The sequence below is a fragment of the Acinonyx jubatus genome, chromosome C1 (genome assembly GCF_027475565.1).
Source record: "Acinonyx jubatus isolate Ajub_Pintada_27869175 chromosome C1, VMU_Ajub_asm_v1.0, whole genome shotgun sequence".
NCBI classification, from domain to species: Eukaryota; Metazoa; Chordata; class Mammalia; order Carnivora; family Felidae; genus Acinonyx; species Acinonyx jubatus.
In genome coordinates, this window is record NC_069381.1 from 184,534,571 (window position 1) to 184,562,125 (window position 27,555).

At 36.5% G+C, this 27,555-nt stretch overlaps 2 protein-coding genes and 1 pseudogene across 4 annotated transcripts in view; 1 reads left to right on the forward strand and 2 right to left on the reverse strand.

Moving 5' to 3' along the window:
• Positions 1 to 308: 308 nt before the first annotated feature.
• On the reverse strand, positions 309 to 22,316 carry TMEM237 (transmembrane protein 237). Of its 3 annotated transcripts, none has more exons than XM_015075911.3 (13): positions 22,108 to 22,315; positions 19,849 to 19,880; positions 19,221 to 19,231; positions 18,220 to 18,276; positions 17,127 to 17,267; positions 9,662 to 9,782; positions 8,764 to 8,921; positions 6,510 to 6,633; positions 6,022 to 6,213; positions 4,548 to 4,621; positions 3,796 to 3,889; positions 2,868 to 2,989; positions 309 to 895 (listed from the first exon to the last, which is right to left on the reverse strand). In XM_015075911.3, the coding sequence occupies exons 1-13, from the start codon at positions 22,144 to 22,146 to the stop codon at positions 828 to 830; spliced, it is 1,233 nt and encodes a 410-aa protein (XP_014931397.1). In that variant the 5' UTR covers positions 22,147 to 22,315; the 3' UTR covers positions 309 to 827. The 3 variants fall into 3 exon arrangements, 2 of the variants coding, with proteins under 2 accessions (XP_014931397.1, XP_014931398.1); XM_015075912.3 differs by lacking the exon at positions 22,108 to 22,315 and adding an exon at positions 21,331 to 22,080; XR_008295525.1 differs by lacking the exon at positions 3,796 to 3,889 and having other exon boundaries at positions 22,108 to 22,316.
• Positions 22,317 to 23,999: 1,683 nt separating this feature from the next.
• The window catches only part of MPP4 (MAGUK p55 scaffold protein 4), a 38,195-nt gene continuing 34,639 nt past the window's right edge, over positions 24,000 to 27,555 (reverse strand). The window contains exons 20-21 of the mRNA XM_053203760.1: positions 26,958 to 27,092; positions 24,000 to 24,552 (exon numbers count right to left, since the gene is read on the reverse strand). Coding sequence (XP_053059735.1) covers positions 24,361 to 24,552; positions 26,958 to 27,092 — 327 coding nt within the window. The 3' untranslated portion in view covers positions 24,000 to 24,360. The remainder of the gene's footprint in view (positions 24,553 to 26,957; positions 27,093 to 27,555) is intronic.
• On the forward strand, positions 26,062 to 26,161 carry LOC113598353 (uncharacterized; annotated as a pseudogene).

Consider the following 27,555-nt stretch of genomic DNA (forward strand, 5'->3'; position numbering starts at 1 on the left):
GACCAGCTTTTCATGTATCTGTTAGCCATGTGTATGTTTTTGTTGGCAAAATGTCAATTCAGGTCCATTTTTTAAATAGATTATTTGTTTTTTGGTGTTGAGTTGTAGAAGTTCTTTACATATTTTGGATATTAACCCCTTATCAAATATATCAAATATTTGCAAATATCTTCTCCCATTTAGTAGGTTGCCTTTCATTTTGTTGATGGTTTCCTGTGCTATGCAAAAGCTCTTTATTTTGGTGTTGTTCCAATATGAAACTTTTCAAACAGAAGAGGTACATTTTATTAGTCATGAAGGAAAGCATCTTTCAAGCTAAATTACAGTATATTTATTACATGATATATAATCACAACCACCAAGCCAGTTTCAAAAAAGACAAATTTCATATTTTAATTTATTCAGTAAGGAGACATTAAAAATACATAAAGGCCTTTTGACCCCTTCTTCCCTACTCCCTAAATTTTATGTTTAAACCTGATATATATTTTGTAACACTAATTTTTTTTCTGTATTAGAGCTTTTCAAGGTAATGATTATAAATGCAACTAACTTGAGAGAACAGGAAATAAACACATTCACCTGCTGTTTTCTAGCTCATTACCTCCTTTGTCATTAAGATGATAACGCTAGAGAGATTAATGTTTGGGTATGAATTGCAGATACAATTTTTACATTTTCCATAATCTTGAGAAAATTTTCAGTACTATATAATCAAAAAATCAATTCCAAATACACCTGCACACATCTTATAAAAATACATTTAAAAACAAGAATAGGAAAAATTCTAAATACGGGGTCATTATTATTCTGAAGGTGAGCTGGCATCATGAAGAAGCTTTGAGTCCTTTATCTTTTTCAGGATATTCTTCCACATCAGAGGAGAACATCAACTCTGGGAGAGAAAATGAACAGATCTTACTCAAAATGGTTTCCCAGTACCTCAAATGAGTTTTACAGCTTAGTTATCAACAGATTCTCAAAATATTGACATATGTAATACATATAAAGAACACTCTCAAGTACAAATAAGAATTTTTAATAATGAAATCTGATTTAAAAGGTGAGTGAGGAGCACATGAGTGGTTCAGTTAAGCATCCGACTTTTTTTTTAAGTTTATTTATTTATTCTGAGAGACAGAGAGAGAGAGAGAACAGAGGAAGGGCAGAGAGAGAGGGAGAGAGAGAATTCCAAGCAAGCTCCATACTGTCAGCACAGAGCCTGCTTGAAATTCTCCCTTTATCTCTCTCTGCTCCTCCCCTGCTCATGCTGCTCTCTCTCTTTCAAAATAAATAAATAAACTTTTAAAAAATAAATAAAAGGCAAGTAAATGACAAATGTACAAATAGTGCATTTTAAAATGTTTAAATTTTAAATGTACTGTAAACCACTGAAAAATAAAACATATATAATGGAGACAATAACGCTTACCAGAAAATTTAAGTCACTTAGAGAACCTGGGATTATTAAACAGCTAAAAGGTCTAATTCTATAGTGACCATGATAACCTACAACGGAGGGGCAGATGAAGAGCAAGGACTTGGGACTGACACGAGGCATGTGCCCGTTTATCTTAAATGTCTTATCCCATTTAATCACCATAACAACCCAATAAGCAAGTTATTATCATCCTCATTTTATATTTACACTTTTTATCCACATAGAAATAAAAATGTTTTATGACTCACACGGCCCTAAAAGAGAGCAGGATCCCAGAAATCTGCACAAAGCCAGCTCGATCCAGCTTCAATCCCAATCATAGTGTGGGATGTTTAGTTGACATTTCTACATGTAAACTATTACTTAGCATATAGGTGTGTGATTTATCAAAATATCAAGACATAAAGAAAAAGAAGACCTTAGGAATTTAGTAAAATAAAGTCCTCCAATATAAATATTACATGAAAAATTCCTTGAATGACAAAACTATGCTGAGTGAAAATAGGAAACAGCAAAATACATAAAGCCTCAGACAACTTGTAAATATACTTCAAATACTCCAAAAGGAACAAAGCAACAAAATATTCAGTGAAGGAACATGAGAATTATGATGCAAAAGGTACATTTGTGAATAAAAATATACCAGATTTAGTTTTTACAAATGGAAATATTGGAAAGATTCTCAATTCTTAGACTTCTGAGGTTATAATTAGTTGATCAAATCACAAAGGCTCAGGATATTTAACCAATCAAGAATAAATAACCAAAGTCCAGAAAATATCAAAGAGATTCAAGGGTGAAACTCGGGAACATCTGCTAAAGAAATACAAGTTACACTAGAAATACTAAGCAGTTCCTAAAGCAGTTCTCAAGGGCTATCAGTTTGCTAATATGATTCCCCTTCTCCAGATGTTCCAAAAAGGGTCTGGGGACAATAGATTAGTAAATCTCACTTTCCACCAAGCACACTAAAGCTAGGATTACTACATATTCCATTAGACAATGAAGGGTTAAGAATTTGTGCCAGGTAGAGGAGGTAAGAATGAATATGTCTGATAAAAGCTACATAGATGAAGCATCATTTATTTCAAATTAAGAGATACTTTGATCAGAAGGAGATCAAAAGAAATGAAGGGCAAAGACTCTCTATAAAATACTTGAAGGGTTCCAAGAGAAGAATTACCTCCTAAATATAAATATGTACATGGGCCACAGAAGACTTTCACTAAGTACTCTAGGGCTCCAACTCTCTTAGACTCTCACTGCTTCTCCTGGCATTGTTTCACCACTTTACTGTTACTCTTCTTTCATTATTTTACTTTAAACACAGCTTTGTTATCAGAATATTATAAGTTATATTCAATAAAAGAAAATTTATAAAGTCAAAAGATTTCATGATATTCTGATACTATTTCTTCTTTAATACCTTCACTAAGATCCATGCCTGGCCTGTAAGACAAAAAAAGCCATGATAGTCCAACCAGAAGGGCCACCACCAGATTCACTACAATCCATGGCTGGAGAACCTGTTCCTCAACTCCTGCTGCCCTAAAGACACACAAACACTCATTAGAAATATCTTCATTTAGGTTCATATATCCAAATATATCTCTTTAAGGAACTTTAAAAAAATTAGTTCTCACCTAGAGAAACAACAAGCATGAAATAAGTATACAACATATAATTTCCCTATAAAATACACCATATATATATATAAATACACACACACACACACACACACACACCCCATGAGAATAAAGGTTCAAAGGTTACTGAACTCTATCACCAAACAAATTTTCTAGGTTTCCCTTCCATCTACTGTGGTGCTACTCATGTCCCTAGCTACTCTCACAAAAAAGACTGCCCCTCTCAGTTTTGTGAACTTGACTCTCAACTCACCTGTCAGCTTCATGACTGGCCACTGATCTGTGGAGGCTGGTTCTCCTTAGATTGTTCTCTTTCTAGCATTGCTTTTCTAGCAGCATTTCTGACTGCATCCCAGCTACCCACTCCCATCACTATTCTGGAGTTATTAGGCCCCTGATTGGGGGCAAAGGTACAAGCCTTCTCCAGTTCATGGTCTATGACTGATCTTACAACCGTAACTTAATAGATTTAAAACAGACTTATAAAAAGAGTACATTTCATTAAAAATGCAATCAAATAGCAATCGTTATCCATTAACCAAGGTAATAGGTATTTTCTTACCATAATTTTGGAAACAAAAACAGGGCCTTCATTATTATTTTTAAATGAAAACATGTAAGAGAGTAGAAGGATAAGAACAGTACCATTACTCCGGTTGTTGCTGTTATTTTACATCAACAATTGCTAATGCTATTGTGAGTTCTTACCAGAGGCTACCATTAACAGAAGAAGGTGTGTAAAGGTGAATTCTGTCACTTGTCATTTGCTGACTCAGAGATAATATAAGAGCAGTAAAGTACACTGAGAAAAAGACAAATGAAATTACTAATGTATTTTTAACAACCCAGTTTATTTTGAATTTATAGATTACTTTAAGGTCAAAACTCTATACTTTGGGGAATGATGACATAAAAGAAATTCATTTGATCAATTTCAATAGGCTGGCTAACCTTATTTTAATTTTCAAGAATATAGATGCAGAAGGGTATTTTGAGATGCTCATTATTTCATCATTAGAAATTATAAGAACCTAAAGGTCTCTTAAGAAATTAAATTACTTACTCAAGGTCTTAAAACTAGTTTTATTAATACTCTCATAATGTAGAACAAAATGTATTCCAAATTATCAAAAAGATATAAAATAGTATTTGTTACTGAAATGCCATGCCAGCTGAATCTGTTTAATATCAAGTAGAAAATACAAAACTGAAACATTACAAAATATAAGACAAATCAAGCTTTTAAAAGCTATCTAGATCAACCTGTACTGGAAAACAATTCTATCAAAATTATGCCTATCATATTTTTTTAATTGCAAATTCCACTGGACATCTATAAGTAATGTTTATAAGTAGCAATAACATAAAATCTTTCTAAAAGTAAAATTAAACTTTTCTTGGTTCAAAATTACAGTGTAATTCAAGTATTACACAATTATCAAATTAAACTATTTACTCACAGAAAGATGCTAAAGCTGTAGGATCCAGGGCAAGAAAATTTCGGATTGCTACTGATGTTTTAGCAAAGTCGATCCTAGAAAATACAAAATCCGCTTGTCACAGTGCATTCGTAAACCTCTCACAAAACTGTACTCTCTTGACTATCATTTTTTTCCTTCTCTATTCTAATGCTACCACATACATTGTCTATTATTAAGCTTTAAGTGGCTACAGTTTATATAAACACACATGAAAGAATATCTTATTTACAAAAGCCACATAAAACATTTAACTAGATTAATATTTAGTCAATATTCTTTTGGAGTTAAGACATTCTTAACAAATTAAATTAAAAATGAACTGCAAAATTTCATTAGATTCTACCTCTTTGTATTACCCATATCATTAGGCTTTAAGTTGTTGTTTTTCTTAAAGAGTTGAATTGTGTTCTCAAAGACATGTTGAACTTCTAGCCCCTTCCCCCTTTTCCTGTGAACATGACCTTATTTGGAAATAGGGTCTTTACAGATGTAATCAAGTTAATATGAGGCCATTAGAATGGGCCCAATACAACTGGCGTCCTTAGAAGGAGAGAAGGGAAGACCATCACGTGACAAAAAAAGCAGAAGTTGGAGTGATGTGCCTACAAACCAAGGAACTCCAAGGATTGCCAGCAACTACTGGAAGCTAAGGAAAGACGTGGAAGAGACTCTTGATCCAGCCCTCCAGAAAGGAACCAACCTGGCCAACACCTTGATTTCAGAATTCTAGCCTCCCAAACTGAGAGGGAATAAATCCCTGTTGCTTTAAGCCACCCAGTTTGTAATACAATTGATCCTTGAATAACACAGGGTTGAACCGCATAGGTCCGATTACACGCAGATTTTTTTCAATAAATATAGTGCAGTACTATAAATGTATTTTCCTTATGAGTTTCTTAATAACTTTTGTTTTTTTCTGGCTTAATTTTTTAGAAGAATACAGTATGTAATACATATAACATACAAAATATGTGGTAATCAACTATTTATGTTATTGGTGAGGCTTCTGGTCAACAGGTTATTAGTTAAGTTCTCCGAGGGAGTCAAGACTTATATATCAATTTTTGACTTGTAAAGGGTCAGTACACCCAACCCCTGAGATTTTCAAGGGGCAACTGTACTTTGTTACAGGAAACCTAGGAAACTCATACAATACCCAGAGTCTCACCTATACCTGATTCAGATGATTTGGAAGATGATATTTGGAACTGTTTTCATTGACTATATTTGGAAGAAATTTTAAATTCAGAGTTGATGCTGGAATGGGTTTAGATTTGGGAGATGCTTTTGTTGAGAGTATTCCCATCCCCTCCTGCCCCCCAAAAACGGAAACAGACTGGCTTTTAAAAAGAAAGTCAAATTAATATTAATTCTCTTTTGAAAACTGTCATAGGGACAATGCTCAACATTTCTGAAGAAAAGTTAGAGGGATGTGCAGTCACAATAATCTTACCTGTCAAAAGTTGAAACTGTACTTAGAGCCAAAAGCAAGTAGAGAAGACTCTGGAATGGATATGCTAAGGTCTTATACTGTTGCAGAAGGTTTGAGAGGTTAGAAAGCTGATCTCCTGCCAGAATATATATGAAAACAATATTCCACACAGCACAGCCAGCCAAGAAGCCATGGGAAAAGAGACCAATCATCCTGAATGGAAAAGGGTTTAATTATTACACATGCATTACTAAAGTAAAAAGCTAAAATATTTTTTAAATCTCTTTACATGTAAGAATAAAACTCAACATTTCAAAAAACTAAAACCAAGCTTTTTCTTTTTATCACACTGATAGGCAGATGATTTAACTCCAATTAAATATTTTAAAAAATATACCTATTTACTATTTTAAGTTGTCAATTTTGTTCACAGTATAGAACAATCAAGACTTATTTTTAAAAAAATTATGGAACATCTGTTTTAAGAAAAGTCCAACAAAAGCAGTCACCTGAAAGCCCGGTGCACTGAGAGTGCAACATCTCTGGTCGTCCAGGAAAGCTTCACGTCCATTGACACCTCTATGTTTTCTGTGGTCTTTATCAACTCTGAACGATCAGCAGCCTGGAATCTCCCTAAGAACACATTACACACTTGTCAACAACTAGTAACATTGAACCCTGGCAGGCTGTTTACATTATTTCACACTGTAAGAACCCTCAGACTGAGATTTTGTGGTTTTTCTATCTAAAAACTCTCCCTGATCCAGTCCCGATTTCAGAAGGCTCTTCTCTTTTGGTTGCTTAAATATACTATTTTTTTATCTTTAAGAAAAATAAACAAAGTCCATATATTTCCTTCTCATCCCAAAATAGATGTTAAAGTAACAGTTTTGGAAATCAATTACATTTAATGAAATAATGAACTTTCCACCCAGAACAAAGTCTAGAAACCTTTAACATGACATAATCCAAAATATTCTAATTTTGAGATGTTAGTTTATTAAAGTTCAAATGCCAACACTATAAAGCTAAGTCAATGTTTGAAAACACTTCAAATTTCTTAGGAAAAAATGCCAGTGTGTGTAGCATGGCATTTTGTGATGACAGAGTGGAAAGGGGTTGTTTTATAAACATAAAATTCCTGTGACAAGTATCCGTTCAAGTGTCAGCACCACAACACTGTGTGAGCAGAGCATTATCCTTTTACTGTTGACAAGGCTCCTTCTTGTAGATCTACCAATCCACAAACAGACCTCAGGAAGCAGGAAAGGTTCCATTTCATTATCTTTGCCAAATCTGGCTGTCAAGTATTTGGGAGGATGAAAGACAGAGGTGCAAGACCTAATTTTCCCTCAGAAAAGACAACTTCTGGGCAGGCAACTGGTGTCTTTTATGGTCAGTTATTCTAGGAGGGAAGTTTCTGTGCTAAGGGAAACAAGAATAAAAATGAGGATTCAGTGACATTGCTTAAAAACAGACTATAAAAAATAGATATTGCTTACAAGTGAGGATTGAGCGATATTGTTTAAAAACAGAAGTAAATTAAAAACCAACATAGTATACTAGTAAAAATGCTTGACTAGAATAGTCATATAACCTCAGTTCAAGTCCCAGTTCTGCACTAACCTACTTCGAGACCCTGTCTAAGTCAGCCTCTCGGGATCACAAGTCTCTCACTGGCTAAGAACTCCAAGATGCCTCACATGGGATCTTATAGAATACAAATTCTAAAATAATTTACATAAAATCTAAATTATAAATTTTAATACCAATGTTTATTTTTCATTTGAGTTCTTTAAGCAGCATATTCATAGCATATTCATGGGATATGTGTGGTCATGATCATGTTTTCCATATGTTTTTCTTAAACACTGCAAATGGAGTTTTATAATCAATGTCAGAAAGAATATGGAGCTACAACACTGTATTTCTTATTTAATATGGTAATACCATCATGTATTTTCTCTCATTTATTTGTAATTATAAAAATCATATCATTATCTGCCCTACCACCAGCACCACCATCATTATTGAAAACTGGTAAAGTACAACAAAAAATAAAGAAATGGGTGAAAGTGGGTGGGAGATTTTCAAAGTTACCCACAATCCCATAACCCAGAAACAACCAACATTAATATTTTGGCATATTTCCTTCTAGTCTTTTGTCCTATACATTTTTCTATAGTTGAGCTCAAACTACATATGTGTGTGTATGTTTATTTTTCATTAAATCTTTCCACGAATTGGGGCACCTGTGGCTCCGTCAGTTAAGCATCGGACTTCGGCTCAGGTCATGATCTCGTGGTTCACGAGTTTGTGTCCCACATTGGGCTCTGTGCTGACAGCTCAGAGTCTGGAGCCTGCTTCAGATTCTGTGTCTCCCTCTCTCTCTCTGCCCCTCCCCCACTCATGCTCTGTTTCTCTTTGTCTCTCTCTCACTCTCAAAAATAAAAACATTAAAAAAATTTTAAATCTTTCCATGAAATTAAAAATTCTCTGTAAACACTATTTTTAATGGTATGGAAGATTTTATTATACAGACACACCATAACTGACTGAAATCATGCCCCTTCCATTTTATATTTATATTGTTTGCAGTTTTTCAATCTCAAGAATAACAGTATGATGGTTAGCTTTGTTTATAAATTTTTGTTCATATTTTTATTTCCTTAATTCAGATTTCCAGAAATATAATTCCTAGGCAGAAGGATATCCTTGTATCATTCCTAAAAAGCTCATATTCAAACACAAGGAAGTACTTACGGCTTTTTTCCACAAACACTTTGCCTACAGGCTGGCTAATGCCAGTGGGCACAGTGAATCTAGACTGTTGTTCTGGACTGCTTTGCTCATCAGTAATTATGTCTTCATCTTCTACTCCTAGTTCATTGGCATACTGTAATTCTGCTGGCTGGGTTTTCCTGTAATCAGGAAGAATGTAAGAAAAATGGATTATTACTGTATTTTTACAGACACACATAAGGAGGTACCTGTAAAAGAGCTCTAGACTTGGGAATCGAGAAATTTGGTTTTACTCAAATGGATTATTAACTGTTATGTGCAGCAAGTCACATATATTTATGTGGGCCTCAGTTTTCTCATCTGGAAAATGAAGTGACTGAACTAGATTTGTAAGGTTCTTTCCAAACTAAAAATGATAGGATTGTATACAAATATTGATCACTATTTATTGGGTAATTTCCAAAAACAAACAATAGTGTTATATAACTTCTTTAAAGTATCCCATTCTATTTTATCCGAGACTTAATTTCCTATGCTAAAATACACATTTTTTTTATTGCTGAAATAATCACAATTTGAATTCTATTAACATGAGAAAATATATCACAATAGCCCATTTTATTAATATTACCTTCAAATTTCAGTATGTTTAGTATCTAACTTTTTGCTATTCATATAGTATCTTCTATTGATGTTCATCTTTTTTAGAGATAGCTCCTAAATTTTTAATTTAAGTATAGTATTTTACATTTGCAGTTGTTTACTCTTTTCAAATCTATCATTAGGTTGGTTTAACTGATATTTTTGTAATCTTAATTACCGTATTTAATATGACTTAATCCAAACCTACAACTTGAGAGCTCTGAATTAAGTAGCATAGTGTCCCTGAAGAATATTTAGAATGACACATAATTCTTACTTTGTCTTCCTTCGAGGTTTCTGAATAACCACCTCCTCAGTTGGCTCCATATGAATACCATTTTCATTTCGTAATAAAGATGCACTGGATGCCTTCTTTTGGGCAAAGGAAGTCTCCAATTCTGAAAATAAAGTATATTAAATTTTCAAGTTACTACAACATAGAAAGAAAAGTAACGTATAAAACTTGTAAGACAAGAAAACTTTAAAAATTCTAATTAGAGTAGAACAGATCAATGAAACCAAAAGCTGGTTCTTTGAAAGAATTAACAAAATTGATAAACCACTAGCCAGTTTGATCAAAAGGAAAAAGGAAAGGACCCAAATAAATAAAATCAAGAATGAAAGAGGAGAGATCACAACCAGCACAGCAGAAATAAAAACAATAATAAGAGAATATTATGAGCAATTATATACCAATAAAATGGGCAATCTAGAAGAAATGGAAAAATTCCTAAAAACATATACACTGCCATAACTGAAACAGGAAGAAATGGAAAATTTGACCAGATGCATAACCAGTAAGGAAATCAAATTAGTAATCAAAAATCTGCCAAAACACAAGAGTCCAGGGCCAGATGGCTTTCCAGGGGAATTCTACCTAACATTTAAGGAAGAGTTAACACCTACTCTCCTGAAGGCGTTCCAAAAAATAGAAATGGAAGGAAAACTTCCAAACTCTTTCTCTGAAGCCAGCATTACCTTGATTCCAAAACCAGAGACCCCACTAAAAAGGGGGTGATCATGACCACCAATTTCCTTGATGAACATGGATGCAAAAATCCTCAACAATACATTAGCCAACCAGATCCAACAGCATTAAAAAAATTATTCACCACAACCAAGTGGGATTTATACCTGGGATGCAGGGCTGGTTCAATATCCACAAAACAATTAACATGATTTATCACATCAATAAAAGAAAGGACAAGAACCATATGATCCTCTCAGTAGATGCAGAGAAAGCATTTGACAAAATACAGCATACTTTCTTGATAAAAACCCTCAAGAAAGTAGGGATAGAAGGATCATACCTCAAGATCATAAAAGCCATATATGAAAGACCCAAATGCTAATATCATCCTCAAGGGGGAAAAATTGAGAGCTTTCCCCCTAAGGTCAGGAACAAGACAGGGATGTCCACTCTCACCACTGTTATTCAACATAGTATTGGAAGTCTTAGCCTCTGCAATCAGACAACACAAATAAAAGGCATCCAAATTGGCCAGGAGGAGGTCAAACTTTCACTCTTCACAGATGACATGACACTCTATATGGAAAACCCAGAAGATTCCACCAAAAAACTGCTAGAACTTATCCATGAACTCAGCAAAGTATCAGGATATAAAATCAATGCACAGAAATCGGTTGCATTCCTATACAACAACAATGAATCAACAGAAAGAGAAATCAAGGAATTGATCCCATTTACAGTTGCACAAATAACCATAAAATACCTAGGAATAAATCTAGCCAAAGAGGTGAAAAATCTATACACTGAAAACTATAGAAAGCTTATGAAAGAAATTGAAGAAGACACAAAGAAATGGAAAAAGATTCCATGCTCCGGCATAGGAAGAACAAATATTGTTAAAATGTCGATACTACGCAAAGCAATCTAAATATTCAATGCAATCCCTATCAAAATAACACCAGCATTCTTCCCAGAGCTAGAACAAATAATCCTAAAATTTGTATGGAACCAGAAAAGACCCCGAATAGCCAAAGCAATCTTGAAAAAGAAAACCAAAGCAGGAGGCATCACAATCCCACACTTCAAGCTATACTACAAAGCTGTAATCATCAAGACAGTATCGTACTGGCACAAGAACACTCAGATCAATGCAGCAGAATAGAGAACCCAGAAATGGACCCACAAACGTATGGCCAACTAACCTTTGTCAAAGCAGGAAATAATATCCAATGGAATAAAGACAGTCTATTCAGCAAGTGGTGCTAGGAAAACTGGACAGCGACATGCAGAAGAATGAACCTCGACCACTTTCTTACACCATACACAAAAATAAACTCAAAATGGATGAAAGACCTCAATGTAAGACAGGAAGCCATCAAAATCCTTGAGGAGAAAGCAGGCAAAAACCTCTTTGATCTTGCCCACAGCAACTTCTTACTCAACACGTCTCCGGAGGCAAGGGAAACAAAAGCAAAAATGAACTACTGGGACCTCAACAAAATAAAAAGTTTCTGCACTGCGAAGGAAACAATCAGCAAAACTAGAAGGCAACCGACAGAATGGGAGAAGATATTTGCAAATGACATATCAGATAAAGGGTTAGCATCCAAAATCTATAAAGAACTTATCAAACTCAAGACCCCAAAAAACAAATAATCCAGTGAAGAAATGGGCAAAAGACATGAATAGACACTTCTCCAACGAAAACCTCCAGATGGCCAACCAACACATGAAAAATGCTCAACATCACTCGTCATCAGGGAAATACAAATCAAAACCACAATGAGATAACACCTTACACCTGTCAGAATGGCTAACATGAACAACTCAGGCAACAACAGATGTTGGCGAGGATGCAGACAAAGAGGATCTCTTTTGCATTGTTGGTGGGAATGCAAGCTGGTGCAGCCACCCTGGAAAACAGTATGGAAGTTCCTCAAAAAACTAAAAATAGAACTACCCTACGAACCAGCAATTGCACTAGTAAGCATTTATCCAAGGGATACAGGTGTGATGTTTCGAAAAACACAGGAACCCCCATGTTTATAGCAGCATTATCAACAATAGCCAAAGTATGGAAAGAGCCCAAATGTCCATCAATGGATGAATGGATAAAGAAGAAGTGGTGTACATATATCCAATGGATTATTACTCAGCAATCAAAAAGAATGAAATCTTGCCATTTGCAACCACGTGGATGGAACTGGAGGGTATTACGCTAAGTATTAGTCAGTCAGAGAAAGACAAAAATCATATGACTTCACTCATATGAGGACTTTAAGAGACAAAACAGATGAACATAAGGGAAGGGAAACAAAAATAATATAAAATCAGGGAGGGGGACAAAACAGATGAGACTCATAAATATGGAGAATAAACAGAGGGTTACTGGAGGGGTTGTGGGAGGGGGGATGGGCTAAATGGGTAAAGGGCACTAAGGAATCTACTGCTGAAATCATTGTTGCACTATATGCTAACTAATTTGGGTGTAAATTAAAAAAATAAAAGAAAATAATTCTAATTAGACCAAAATTTTTTCATCATTTTACTAATTTTTAATTTTTATAATGTTATACCTCTAAATGCTCACCAAAAAAACAGAAATTGTAATGCCAAAAATATGGGAAAAATTATGTAATCCAGTACCCAGACTTTGGGGAGAGCCCCAAGATTACCTATAGATCACATATTCACCCAACGGACCCACAGGACTCAGAAGTCATTACACTCACCAGTCCTTACATTCATAGTTACAATATATCACAGTGAAATGACATAAAGTAAAATCAGCAAAGGGCAAAGACACATGGAGTAAAGTCCAGAGGAAACCAGGTATAAGCTGTCAAGAGTCATCTATCAATGGAGTCACACAGGATGCACTAATTCCTCCAGCAACAAGCTGTGACATGTATGACACTTTCTCTACCAGGAAAGTTCATTTAAACTCAGCACCCATGGCTTTTATTGGCACCTGATCACATAGGCACTCCCTGCCTAGCACATACCAAAATTCCAGAGTCCCAGAAGGAAAGCAGGTGTTCAGCATAAATCATATTGTGTACACAAATGCATAGCAAACGACCCTTATAATTTAGGGAAAGTTTTATTTAAGTGTGGGGAACTGCTTATCATCCATGTTCCAGAGGTTGAAGAGGCAACCTTGCAAGTGGCCTTTCTTTTTCTTTTTTTTAATTATTCTCAAGCTAGTTGTATACAGTGTGGTCTTGGCTTCAGGGTGGATTCCAGTGATTCATCGCTTACATATAACACCCAGTGCTCATCCCAACAAGTGCCCTCCTTAATACCCATCACCCATTTTCCCCATCCCCATTAACCCTCAATTTGTTCTCTGTATTTAAGAGTCTCTTATGGTTTCCTCCCTCTCTGTTTTTATCTTATTTTTCCTTCCCTTCCCATATGATCATCTGGTAAGTTTCTCAAATTTCACTTATGAGTGAAATCATACAATATCTCTTTCTCTGACTGACTTATTTCGCTTAGCATAATACACTCTAGTTCCAACCGTGTTGTTGCAAATGGCAAGATTTCTTTCTTTTTCATTGCTGAGTAGTATTCCATTGTATATATATACCACATCTCCTTTATCCATTCATCAGTTGATGAACACTTAGGCTCCATAGTTAATATCATCCTCAATCGGGAAAAATTGAGAGCTTTCCCCTGAGATCAGGAACATGAGAAGAATGTCCATTCTCACCACTGTTGTTCAACATAGTATTAGAAGTCCTAGCCTCAGCAATCAGACAATAAAACGAAATAAAAGGCATCCAAACTGGCAAAGAAGAAATCAACCTTTCACTCTTCACAAATGACATTAAATTCTACATGGAAAACCCAAAAGACTCCACCAAAAAACTGCTAGAGTTAATACAGGAATTGAGCAAAGTTGCAGGATATAAAATCAATGCACAGAAATCGGTCGCATTTCTATACACCAATAATGAAACAACAGAAAGAGATATCAGGGAATCGATCCCATTTACAATTACATCAAAAACCATTAAATACCTAGGAGTAAATGTAACCAAAGAAGTAAAAGATCTATGTGCTGAAAACTATAGAAAGCTTATGAAAGAAACTGAGGAAGATGCAAGTAGGCCTTTCTAACAAGAGCAGTTTCAGGCTTGCTATATTAACTCTTTCCTGAGCACAGGGTGTTAAGTTTAAGTAAGTCAATGGAGTCCTCTCATCAGCTAGCTATTCTTCCAATGTGAAAATACTGGCAATGGCTTCCTGGAATACCCTCAAAGCCCCCAGAATTCTATTTTAATAAAACACTTTAGCCCAAACTGGAAATACTAAAGAAGTAAAGCATACCATAATCATCCAGATGAAACAAAACAAAAATCATACAAAATTAAGTACCCAGAAATTTAGAAAGCTTGACTTGCATAGATGAGTACATTCTGGAATGACAGTGACAGGTGCTTTTTTGGCCCAGAACTTTGTTGGGTCCATAACTTTCTAAAAATGGTCAAGTCAGAGGCGCCTGGATGGCTCAGTCAGGTGAGCAGCCAACTCTTGATTTCGACTCAAGTCATGATCACAACTTCATGGGATTGAGCATCCCGTTCAACTCCATCCTGAGCGTGAAGCCAGCTTAAGACTCTCTCTCTATCCCTCTACCCCTCTCCCCTGTTTGCACTCTCTCTCTCTCTCTCTCTCTCTCTCTCTAACTAAAAATAATAAATAAACACATACATACATACATAAAATAAAAATGGTCAATTTCTGTAAATACATTTTTCATAAATTGTAAAACTAGGTACTGGTATCCATCTTGATTTTCAAATTTGTACCCTAACTAAATTAACTATGGTGGTAGTTTTAATTCAACTATATTTACTGCCAGTAATGAAAGAAATCATAAAACTGTCTGATCGTCATTTCTGTCTCTTTTGCCTTCTTCTGCCTTCTCCCCTTCATAAATACTCACTGTCCCTGGGCACTGCAGCATCCTACTTCAACTTGCCTCTAAAAACTGTGCTCCATACTATGAACTCTTCTAGTTCCTACCCTCTCCTCCTGTAATTCTTCCATCCCATCAGGACCTACTATTTTCTAAGAGGATAAGTAATTGGTCAGGGTAGTTATTTTGTAATAAATTATTCATCAGGGGGCAATGTTAGTAGGAAAGAGCTAATCTCCCAATCCTCATTCCTTCCCTTTGTTTTACTCTAACAAAACCCATTATCTTTCTTCTAATTACTATAAAAGTCATAATGCTCAATATTTGAAAAATTAGTAAAAAATAAATGAAGAAAGACAATAAAAATCATCCCTAATTCCTTCTTCCAAAAAACCTACCTTTGCTATATCTTTCCATTGTTTTTACCGTATAGATGCATGCATATACATGTGTTCTGGGTTGAACTGTGTCCCCCAACAAAAGATATGTTCAAGTCCTAACCCCCAGTACCTGTGAACGAGACTCTATTTGGAAATAGGGTCTTTGCAGTTATAATCAAGTTAAGATAAGATCATGCTGGATTAGGATGGGCCTGAAATCTAACGACTGAAATCCTTATACCAGAAAATATGGGACAATGTGAAGACGGGTGTACAAAATGGAGTTATGTTGCCACAAGCCAAAGAACATCAAGGATTGCCAATAACCACCATAAGCTAGAAGAGGCAAGGATGGATTCTTTCCTAGAGCCTTCAGAGGGAGGATGGCCCTGCAGGCACCTTGCTTTGGACTTCTATCCTCCAGAACGGTTGGAGAATAAATTTCTGTTTGTTTAAGTTTCTCCATTTATAATAATTTGTTATGGCAGCCCTGGGAAATTAATACAACATATTTTACAAAAATAGGATCCTTTGATATATACTATTATATGTATGTATGTATATTAATATGTATGTATGTACTATTATATGTATGTATGTATATTAATATGTATGTATGTATATTAATGTATATACTATTATATGTATTATATGTATGAGTACAATGACTCAACAGTATATTACTGATGGTTTTCCACGTCACTATTTCACCTTAACAATCCTTTTAATGGGGCCTGGTTTTTATTAAATGGATAAAATATGATTTATTTAGCCAGTATCACTTTGTTAGCTATGGTTATTACCAGTTTCTACTCCTATAAATAATGCTGAAGTTACCATCCTTTAATTATTGTGGCTAGTGTAGTTACTTCTATTTCTAGCAGTTCAGACAGGCTATACCAATTTACGCTCTTAGCAGCAGTATATGAGTGTGCCCCTTCCTCATCAATTTTTATACATATATGTAATATATGTACATGTGTATATATGTTTTATCTAACACTTTTAAATTTTATAATCTGAAAAAAAGCATTGCCAATTTGATATTTGACAGTATTTTGTTTACCTTGTGAATAGCGCCTGGGACATAGCAAGATTCAATAAATGATGACTGTTCTTTCATTGCATTGTTCATAGATTCAGTATTAACTGAATCTATCCTTTCCCCACTCATCTTAAATGTCCATTTTATCACATGCTAAATTCTTATACACACCAAAATCTTAACTTTCTGTTTTAATCCCGTATTTGTATTCCTTCCCTCCTAATATACAGAAATATGAAAAAAGAGACTCTCTAAAGGGTTCTTGACCTAACCTATTAGAGTTACTCCAGTGGTAAAACTTTAAGAAAGAAAAAAGTAAAGGGATACGGGTGAGGAAAAATGGGAACAGAGAAATTTTAAATCATACCCCCAATATAACAACTAGTATCACAACCTAACCTTGGTCTCTTCACATACCAAGAGGTAGCCTCGTCTTCCTCTGCCTCCTTGGAACAGGAGCTTCTTTTGGTTGTTCGGTGGATTCTTTAGCTGGTGGCTCACTGCCCTCAGATGGCTTATGAACAGGAGCCTGAACAAGGCCTTCCGAAGAAGCGCTACCTGCAGACAAGTGGAATGGGAAAAAACAGGATACTTTAACCAAAGATCACTGAGTCTTAGAAAGATGAAAAAAATGGAACTAGAATAGTTCCTAAATGATGACTAACTGTCCTTTGTTACATCTTTGCCTATAAGAATTGGTCTTAACCCACACTTATATCACATTATAAATTATAATAAATTCAGTAGTTAATATATCAAATCAATACTCAAGGGTTTTTGTTTTTGTTTTTTATTATATCTCTACATACAGACACAGATATTTTCACATCTTAAGATTCGTAACAGCCAGCAAGTAGAGTGGAGGGACGAGTTAGAGCTGACTGAGGTTTTGAGCCCAAGTGACTGGGAGAATGGGGGATTCCATTAACGGAAATTTGTGAGAAGTAAAAAATTGATTTATGGTTGAAGGTAATGATGAATTCTGAACATGCTGAGTTTAAGTTACTGACAGAACATCCAGGAGTATTAGTGGATAACTAAGACAAAAAGTTCACAAAACTTGCTTATTGTAGAACCTCTAACACATGGTTAATATGGCCTTGACTTCAGACTCTTGCTAATGAAGAGATTCTTTGACTGAAATTAGGGATCCCAGGACATTGTGTCTCTAAATCCAGTATCCTGTTCAAGGGTCTGAAATCAATCACAGCTTAAGACAATTTACGTTGTCTAGGGATAAAAGACCTCAAAGAGTCCAAGAATGCTGTGGAAGTAAGAGTTTAAGTAGTACAATCCTTTATTCCACGAATGCTTCTAGACACTCTTCAGGCTGCCCACTGCCTTGTTCCTCACTATCACCTTCCACTTCCTTAAACTGACTTTGATTCTATCCTCAACACAGCAGTGACTTGGGACTTCTGGGGCTTTGCCTCTACCTCATTGGTGATGTTTGTCATGCCTAAGGTCCTAGAAAGTCTTGTGGCCCCACAAAAAAAGAACAACTTCTTACCTAGTGTGTTTTTTGTTCTGGGCTTCTTTTTCTTAGGACGACTAAGGGGAATATCACCTATAAAACACACACACACAAAAACAGAAAAGGCTGCCTAAATTTCAATGCAGAGAGCAGTCAAAAGGAACTTTTAGTAGGGAAGACCTTTCCCTCTCTTCCCTAGGTCCAGCCAACTTGTACACATTAGGGGAAGGAGGCAAGAACTTGACAAAATCAAAGAAAGCTTATAGTATAACGCCAGTAGCTCACTGTTGGTCAGTAATATTAGAAACAGTGACATTAAAAAAAGAAAGAAAGAAACAGTGACATTTCTAATACTAGAAAAGTGGGCTCACAAAATATTCACCTGATCACCCACATTTTCCAGCCCCCTTGCACCCAGGTGTGGCCTGAGACTGGGTTGAGCCAATATACTGTGATAACTGATGTGCCAAAACATTAAAGAGCTAGTGAGTAACTCTCCAGCTTTCTCTTCCTTTGCTGAAGTATGTTAAGATGGCAGAGCCACAGAATGGAAGTAGCCTGAATCATGACGTCATAGCAAAGAGTGGTGAAAGGCAACTGGCCTGGATTGTTGCCACGGTGTACTTAGAAATATTACCCAGAAATATTACCCAGAAATAACCTTGTATGATATTAAGTTAGAGATTTTGAGGTTGGTATAGCATAGCCCAGTCTATCCTGATTAAATGAGACAGAAGACAATGTCATCCCTATTACAAAACTATAAACTAGCCAATGGTCATGTTGTGGGTGACTCCATCCTGGAATGAGTGCTTTCATATTTGTAAGGTAAAGTATCACTCATATAACTAGTGCTATAGATCAACCTTCATTTAAAAAATAGCAGTCATAAGGATATTTTGCTAAAAGGATAACAGTATATTGCAATATTATAAATTATACCATTCAGATTCAACTTTAAGAAAAACATTAAGGAATCAAATTAACTTTTGAACTCCCAGTTTTAAAAATTTTACATTAAGGATGAACTAACTCACCTTGAATAGCACTTTACATGACACCGACCAAATTTAATTAGGACAAAGACAAAAAAAAAAGAAACTATTAATTAGAAATCTATTATATTGTTAGACTGAAAACTGACTTAAGTCATTGTAAATTTAAAAATAAGCTTTCACAGAGCCAGCTAGTTTATAAACTAGCATATTTTTATAAGTAAAAAAGCTAATAAAACTGTTAACAAAATAACCCCAATAGTTTCTGAACTTACATATACATATTACCTACTGTCTATTAATAAAGTGGATTAAGCAGATTAAGAATTCTTATTTTGTCACTGATTAAAACCAACTTAAACTGAAGAAACTATTCTAGCAACCCAAAGAGGATCAAAAGTCTGATAAACAAGACATTAAAACATTCAGAATGGATCCATTATCTTACCATGTTGACATTCAGGCTTTGAAACAGAACATTTAATTATAACTGTAATCCTAATGATTCAAAGAATTGTTTACCTTTACACTTTTAGGAAGCCTTTTTCTAAAATTTTCAAGAAGTTTTCTCTGAATTATTATAATTTTGCAATTGTACTAGTCAATTTTTTCACTTTATTCATTTTACATTTTTAAAACTCAATAAAAAATAAAACTAACTTATTTTTACCTCGGCACAGGTGGAAGGGCTCGTGGAGGACGCTATGGGGAGAAGAAGAAAACTGCTTGTAAGTAAAAGCCTCAGAACATCTTCATGTACTTCAAATCTTTTGATAACCCTGTTCATCAAATGAAACCCAAGAAGTACTACTGAGAATCAGATGGGCAATTCTAAATTTGTCTTAACAATTTCTAAATTTCATATAAAATTCCTTCCTTCCTACTACTCCTTTCTATCTACATGTCAGGCTGTGTCCTAAGGACTACAGTTACATTAATGAACAAAACAGAGAAATCCCTGCTTTTATGGAACTTTTTTTCTAGTAGTTAAGTATGAGAAGATTACACATATGCACATGCACACACATGCACACACACTCGCACACACACAAAAATGAGGGAGGATGTGGAGCGCTACTTTAGTTAGGGAAAGTCTCTCTGAGATATTTGAGCTGAGACCTGAATAAGAAAGGAGCCAAAGGGGAGCAAACACAAAGGCTTTTAAGAGAGATTACAGTGTTTCAGCTAAAAGAAGGCCAGTAAAGCTGCAGCACAGTTACAAAGGATAGGCAGGGTCCAGATTAATTAATTGGGGTCTTTTTTTTTTAGTTTATTTTTTTGAGACAGAGAGTGCACACCTGAGTGGGGTCAGGGCAGAGGGAGAGGGAGAGGGAGAATCCCAAGCAAGCTCCCCACTCTCAGCCCAGAACCAACAAGGGGCTTGATCCCACCAAGGGTAAGATCATGATCTGAGCCCAATTCCAGGGTCTGAGGTTTAACAGACTGAGCCACCCAGGCACTACCATTAGGGTCTTGAAGACAAAAGGTGTCCAGATTTTGTTTTAATTAAACGAGAAGCCAGTGGAGGTTGTATGTCACAGAGTAACACACTTTTTTAAAGAAATCACTCTGAATACAGCATGAGGAATGCATTTCAGGGCAGAAAGAATTACACACACACACACACACCCGTTATAAATGCCACTTTACATGAATAAGAGAAAGTGTTTGCAGTTCAGAGATTAGAGATGAGAAGCATTCTGCGATCTTTCAAAATAAAATACTAACAGAAATACCTCAAAATCCATCTAATGTCCCAACTGTCTCATGCTCCTTGCAGAGGGCATGATTCAAAAGGGTTACATTTTGGACACTCTTAGTTTGTTCTACGATCGTCCTATTTAGCAATCCATTCGTTCAAACGGTGTATTAATACAAATGCTACGAGATTAGGACAAGGCAGGCTGTCTTAATACTATCTGGTAGTTAAAATTACAACTGGAAAAAAACGATAGTCATAAGAAAGTGCTATTGTAAAGATGCTATGGATCGCGTTCTGTCCAAGGATTCAGTTCACACGTTCCACATTTCAAAAGTCCCGCAAAAATGACGTGTCACCCATCCACAAAGCCAACTTTAAGCCCCATAAAAGCAGGACAGCTCGACTGAACACAAAATCCTAATAGCTCAAACATAACTAAGGCTCGCTTACCACCTGCTTCTTTCCCATTCGGTCTAAAACCCTGCTTCCCCGCGGCGCTCAGCCTCCAGGCTCGAAGAGCTCACACCCCGCCCCCTGCTCGCTCCCGCCCGGGCAGGCCACGCGCAGGCGCCGTGCGTCATTGGACTGCGCGGCACTGGCTGCTGTGGCGCTCAGCCCTTCTCTGCAAGGTGGGGGCGAGGATAAGCGCGGGGAGCTGGTTGGGCCTTTGCAATCTAGCCTTGCAGAAAAGGGGACGTCGGAGTGGGGGTTGACGTGCCAAGGAAAAGAGACTCCAGCGGGCATAGGACAGCAATCACGGTTCCACCCATGGTTTCCCAAGTGGTTGCAGTGATTTGTTCCTGGGAGGTGGGAAAAGACCATGATTAAGTCTCCGCTAGGAAACTGCGATCTCTTTCCTGGGCAGGTAAATGCCCTCCGGGAGGAATCCGCATGAGAGACCTCGCTGGCAGCCCGGGAACACGCAGGGGGCGGGAAGGCAGCGAAGAGAGACGTTGTCATAGCAACATCGGGCGCTCAGGCCACCAGGAACTTCACGCCCTGCTTCTCCCCTGGCTCCAGGAGTTCGGGTCCCGGCGTCGGGAAGAACTTCTATTGCCCGCTCCAGTCTAATCCTGTGAGCACCAAATGGGTGGACGCGCACACATCACTGGCAGTGCTCTCCCTTTGCGATCCCCAGCCCTAGGAATGGCCCCGCCTCAGGGCCAGCTGAAGCGTTAGGACAGCACCCTCCACCGCTGCCACTTCCGTGGCCGAAGAGCCGCTCACCGGTTCGGCCTCCAGGCGGAGCCCCGAGTCCGCCCTCATTGCGCTCTCCCAGCCGGGGTCTCTCAACGCAACGGCCGGCGGCCCGAGCCTGGCTCCCGCGACCGTGCCTCCGGGACCTGCGTCAGGCCGGGGCTTTGCGGTGTCGGGTTAGGCCGCAGCTCTGAGGGCCAGGTCTCTGCCCGCCGTCGCTGTGTCAAGCCCCGCCCACCAAGGCGTCAGAGTTAGGGAGGGGGCGCCGTTAGCCCTGTAGTGAGCCTGGTGGAATCACTTTTGTCAAGCAGTGAAGAAATGAATCAAGTAGGCAGTCAAGGGCTGTGAGCAGAGAATAGATACCGCTAAACCCAAAACACTCTGTTGGTCCGGAGAACTGATAATCGGCAAAGCCAAGATTGCCTAGAAGAGCCAGGCACTGATGATCCCTAGAACCAGAAGTCTGGAAAGGCTAAAGTTACAGAGAGGGAAGGAGGCAAAGCATAAGAGACTCTTAAAAACTGAGAATAAACTGAGGGTTGATGGGAGGTGAGAGGGAGGGGAAAGTGGGTGATGGGCATTGAGGAAGGCACCTGTTGGGATGAGCACTGGGTGTTGTATGGAAACAAATTTGACAATAAATTTTATATTTTTAAAAAAAGAGAAAAAAACATTTTACCTTACATGGACAAATATGAATAAATATCAATTGAAATATTAAAAAAAAAGAGACTGATCTCTGAACATAATAGAAACCACTCCACTGCTTGAACATAATGTGCAGGTAGCAACCAGAGCTGACCCGGACCGGACTGAGTTTTCATCTGAAGGAGGCACTCATTGACTGACTTGGCATTTGATTCTTTAACTTCTTACCCTTGTATCTTGTTTATTGTGACTTTATCTTGTGTCACATATGTGAAGTCAAGTTAAACAGGTAGTGAAATGTCATTCAGTTTGGAATCCTGCATCTGTTAAAATTGTGTAAATCCTGCTTTATGAGTGAATAAAGCTGACATTATGGAAAGACACAATTCGTGTACCACCTTTACAAGATGCTGGACACCCACGCCCCCACACCACACACACACACACACACACACACACAAAAGCCCAGTGTTTCAGGGTGGGTATATATTGATACAGACTAGTATCAGATTTTTTTCCAGGTGTGTGGGTGTGGGTGTGTGTGTGTCTGTGTGTCTCTGTTGATACAGGCAATTCTCAAATTTTCGCCAGTTGCTTATCTTCCATCTCTGTAAATCAAGTTTAGGAAAACTTTTTCTCAAAAAAACAGAAGATCAAATCCGAGATAACCTAAGTATCATTAAAAATGACTTAATTCTCTTTGGTTGGGGTTTCTTGGGGGGTTAATTTTTTTCTTTGGTTGTTTTTTTTCCCCCTTTGGTAGTTGTTTTTTTAAGATAATCACTTTAAGTAAAAAAGAACTACAAATACCTTGAAGTATGCACTTGGTTTCTTTTATAGTTAAGAAAGAGATTGGAGGAATAGAGGGATGGTGTGGGTATGGGGAATGTTAGAGAATGATGCAGAAGATAAACAGATACAGGGCCAATAAGAGTGACTGCAAGTCTCAAGATCTAGGAAAAAAGAAAATAAGACTTCGTGGAATAGCATCCTCACCTTGTGGTTTTCTCAGATACGAGTCTCTAGGACTAAAGTCAATTGCCCTTTCCTAGTTTAGGCATAATATGGATGTTGGCTTTTAGGCAAATTAATGATTGTTACAGCTCTGAATGGAAGAATAATTTTTTTCCTTGTAGATTGATTTATAAATGATGAGGGCAGTGTCTCTTCTGTAAGTTTTCACATTAGATGTGAAATGTGTACATTAACCCTTCTTTCTTGCTAAGTCAAGTAAAAGCCATTTTCATAAAATAGAAGTTTCATGAGGCAAAATCCAGTTTCTGAAATTAAATACTACTTATTTTATTTAGGGAAGTTCTTTTATCTGAATTGTACAAAAACCGCATGAAATCTATGAAAGGTTCTCATACTCACTGGCTTAACATTGTTCGTACTCCTACCATTGCTGCATATGAGGTAAAGGAAAACATTTTTTCCTGAAAGCCAAGGAGGTAATTCTACATACATACAATGCAAATATTTTTTTCAAACCGGACTAATTAATAAACTGCACCACTTTTAAAGTTGTACACATTATAATGGAGCAAATCCTGCTGTTTTAGATTGCAGCTGTTATTCCAGAGCTCTGTAACAGATGAATATTGTTAAAACCCCAGCATTAAGCAGGAAGCCTCATTAAGACTCAGTATCAGAGGAAACCCATGTTGCTGGTACCCACTGAGGCTCCTCCTGAGCCTTCTGAACTGCAGACAACAATTGGGCACAGGCATCTTGCAAGTTGTCATTCACAATCACATGATCAAAAAACTGGCCAAACTGTGTCTCCATCTTTTGGGCTAAATCCTCCATCTCTTGTAGATCTTCATCCTTTAGGAGAAATGAAAAAATATGGATAGCACAGACTTAAAAAGATAAATATAAATAATACACAGTTTGTTTTGATGTTATATTCAGTTGTGAAACTATTTATAAAAACACTTAGGTCAAATAAACGCCCTCTATTCTAAACCACAAAACTTATGTTTCTATCTTTACTCTTACTAAATGTTTCTCTGGTCAAGACTTTGCAAAACTAAGTAACAGTTGGTAGCCAGAACAACCCCCTCAACTTCTTATTTGGACTTAAATTATATTATTCTATTATCTAAACACTTGAAGCTTTCAAACCATATATAACAAAGAAGAAGAAGAAGAAGAAGAAGAAGAAGAAGAAGAAGAAGAAGAAGAAGAAGGCGGCAGAGGAGGAGGAGCAGGAGGAGGAGGAAAGGGAAAGAAAGAAAATGAAATTTACCAGTTAAATATAAGTAAAACTTACACATAAATTTCAAATGAAATTTTAGAAGGTAAAATACAGTTTCTACAACTAAATACTGATAAGAATGATATCATTCTGCCACTTTCAACATGAAGATGGTGACCTGGTTCTATTGAATTAGACATACCCTAATTGTCCTTTGCCTCATGAGGCCATGACTTAATTCACTTTTGATATCGATTTCCTTTATTGTGAAATGTTCATTTAGTGAGAGTCATTTGGCCTTCCTCGGAACTAATGCATTAACTTCACTGCTGTTATTTTCTTATTTGTCCATAACAACTAAAACAGTACAGCTTTTTGACAGTGCAATCATAAAAAACAAATAGGGGGGAGCTTGGGTGGCACAATCTGGTAAGCATCTGACTCTTGGTTTTTTAGCTCAGGTCATGATCTCACAGTTTGTGAGCTTGAGTCCCAGGTCAGGCTCCGCGCTGACATCGCAGAACCTGCTTCATATTCTCTGTCACCCCCTCTCTCTTTGCCCCTCTCCTGCTTGCACTCTCTCTCTCTCTGTCTCTCAAAGTAAATAAATAAACTTAAAAAGTAAAGTAAAAAATAAACACAAATACAAATGCAGGCACTGCAATGTTGTGGCAGTATTCCTTTACAAGATGACAATACTCATGATCCAGAAACAATTTTGTTGATTTGTTTAGCTTGCCATAAAAATAAGAACACAATTTTAAATGCCTATGAGATTCAGAGAATTTATCCATGGACTCCACTGTCTGAAACGCAAACTGAAGAATCAGATTCTCATACAGTAGTCACTTAAAAAAATATGAAGACAGAAATAATAACAAAGGATTATACAAATATACCTGTTTTTCACTTCAGAAGCACATATATTAAATTTGTTTTTTTTTTTAGTTTTTTTAACATTTATTCATTTTTGAGACAGAGAGAGACAGAGCATGAATGGGGGAAGGTCAGAGAGAGAGGGAGACACAGAATCTGAAACAGACTCCAGGCTCTGAGCTGTCAGCACAGAGTCTGACACAGGGCTAGAACTCACAGACCGCGAGATCATGACCTGAGCCGAAGTCGGACGCCCAACCGACTGAGCCACCCAGGCACCCCTTAAATTTGAAACAATACAGATTAACATGGCCCCTATGCAAGGGAGACATGCAAACTTATGACATATTCTTTATATTTAATTTCAGTTTTATAAGATGAAAAAGTTCTAGAGATCTCTTGCACAGTGTGAATATATTTAACACTACTAAACTGTACAGTTACAAATGGTTAGGATGTTAAGTTTTATGTTATGTGTTTTTTACCATATACACAAAAAAATAAGTGGATGTAATATATTGATCTAGGTGATGGTTATCTGGGTATATGCACATGTAAAAATTCATTAAGCTGTTATACATAAGATTTATACACCTTGCTGAATGTATATGATGACTTAAAATAGTTAAGGTAGATTTAATGAAAAAAATAAACTGGAAAGAAACTAGTTATTCCAGGAAGAGTTCACTGATAAATCCCACCTGTCTTGGCCCCTCTATTATTTCCATCATCATTAATACATAATATTTGCGTTTAGAAATATACTTTATATAGATAACTCATATTACATATAAGATATATTCACTACAACATTTTAAAAGTAACTTCTCAAACTCTTTCATAAGATAAATAATAAAATATAAACATCAGGCTTGTGCACACCCAGTTTCCATGTGGCTTTGCAAACTGTAGCTTGAGGTCATTTTTTTTTTAACTTAAGCCAGACTAGAAAAAAAATAATAGTATCATAGCATTTATTAAACATTATTTTAATATCTACAAATGATATCCAGTAAAAAGGACAAACCATAGGGCATTTCATTATTCATTAGAAACAAAAATCACATTCCTTAACACTGGAATGTTGTGAAAATAATACAGTGATTATTTTTTTACTAGAAAAAAAATGCATCTGTCTATTTTCTCTGTATCTTACCTTGAACTTCATGTCCACAAAGTAGTCTGTAATGATCTTGGCATTTTTCCGAGATTGCTTCATACAACTCATGTTAGATGGCTTTATAAATATGACATAGGGCCTTAGTTCATGGGTTCGAGCTATTTGAATACCCTACACACAAACAAATAGGTTCATATTTAAAAACAGAAATCTTAATTTCCTAGAGTCAACATGAATGTTCTCAAAATTTCTAAGACCAGAAATTAGCAATTATTTTCAGCCAATTTATTTTTATTTATTCTCCTTTGCCCTCAAGTCCTCAACTCTAAAAAATAAAAATTTTAATAATTAAGAGATGGGGTTCTAGGATTAAAATTAAGTTTAAATTGTGGCTCTTCCTCTCACTAGTCATGACACCCTTATGAAATCTGAGAATAGGATCCTATAAATAATCTCATGGGAAAGAGGCAAAGACAAACTCTGCAGGTGGATCAGTTCTGTTTCACCTTCACTTCCCCTTCCCCTTGGCTATTATCTTATATTGGATACTACTGACATCTTCACACTGATCACCAGCCTTGACCCAAGTAAGAACAATTGTCTTATCCCCTGATTCTCTTTAGTACACATGGTA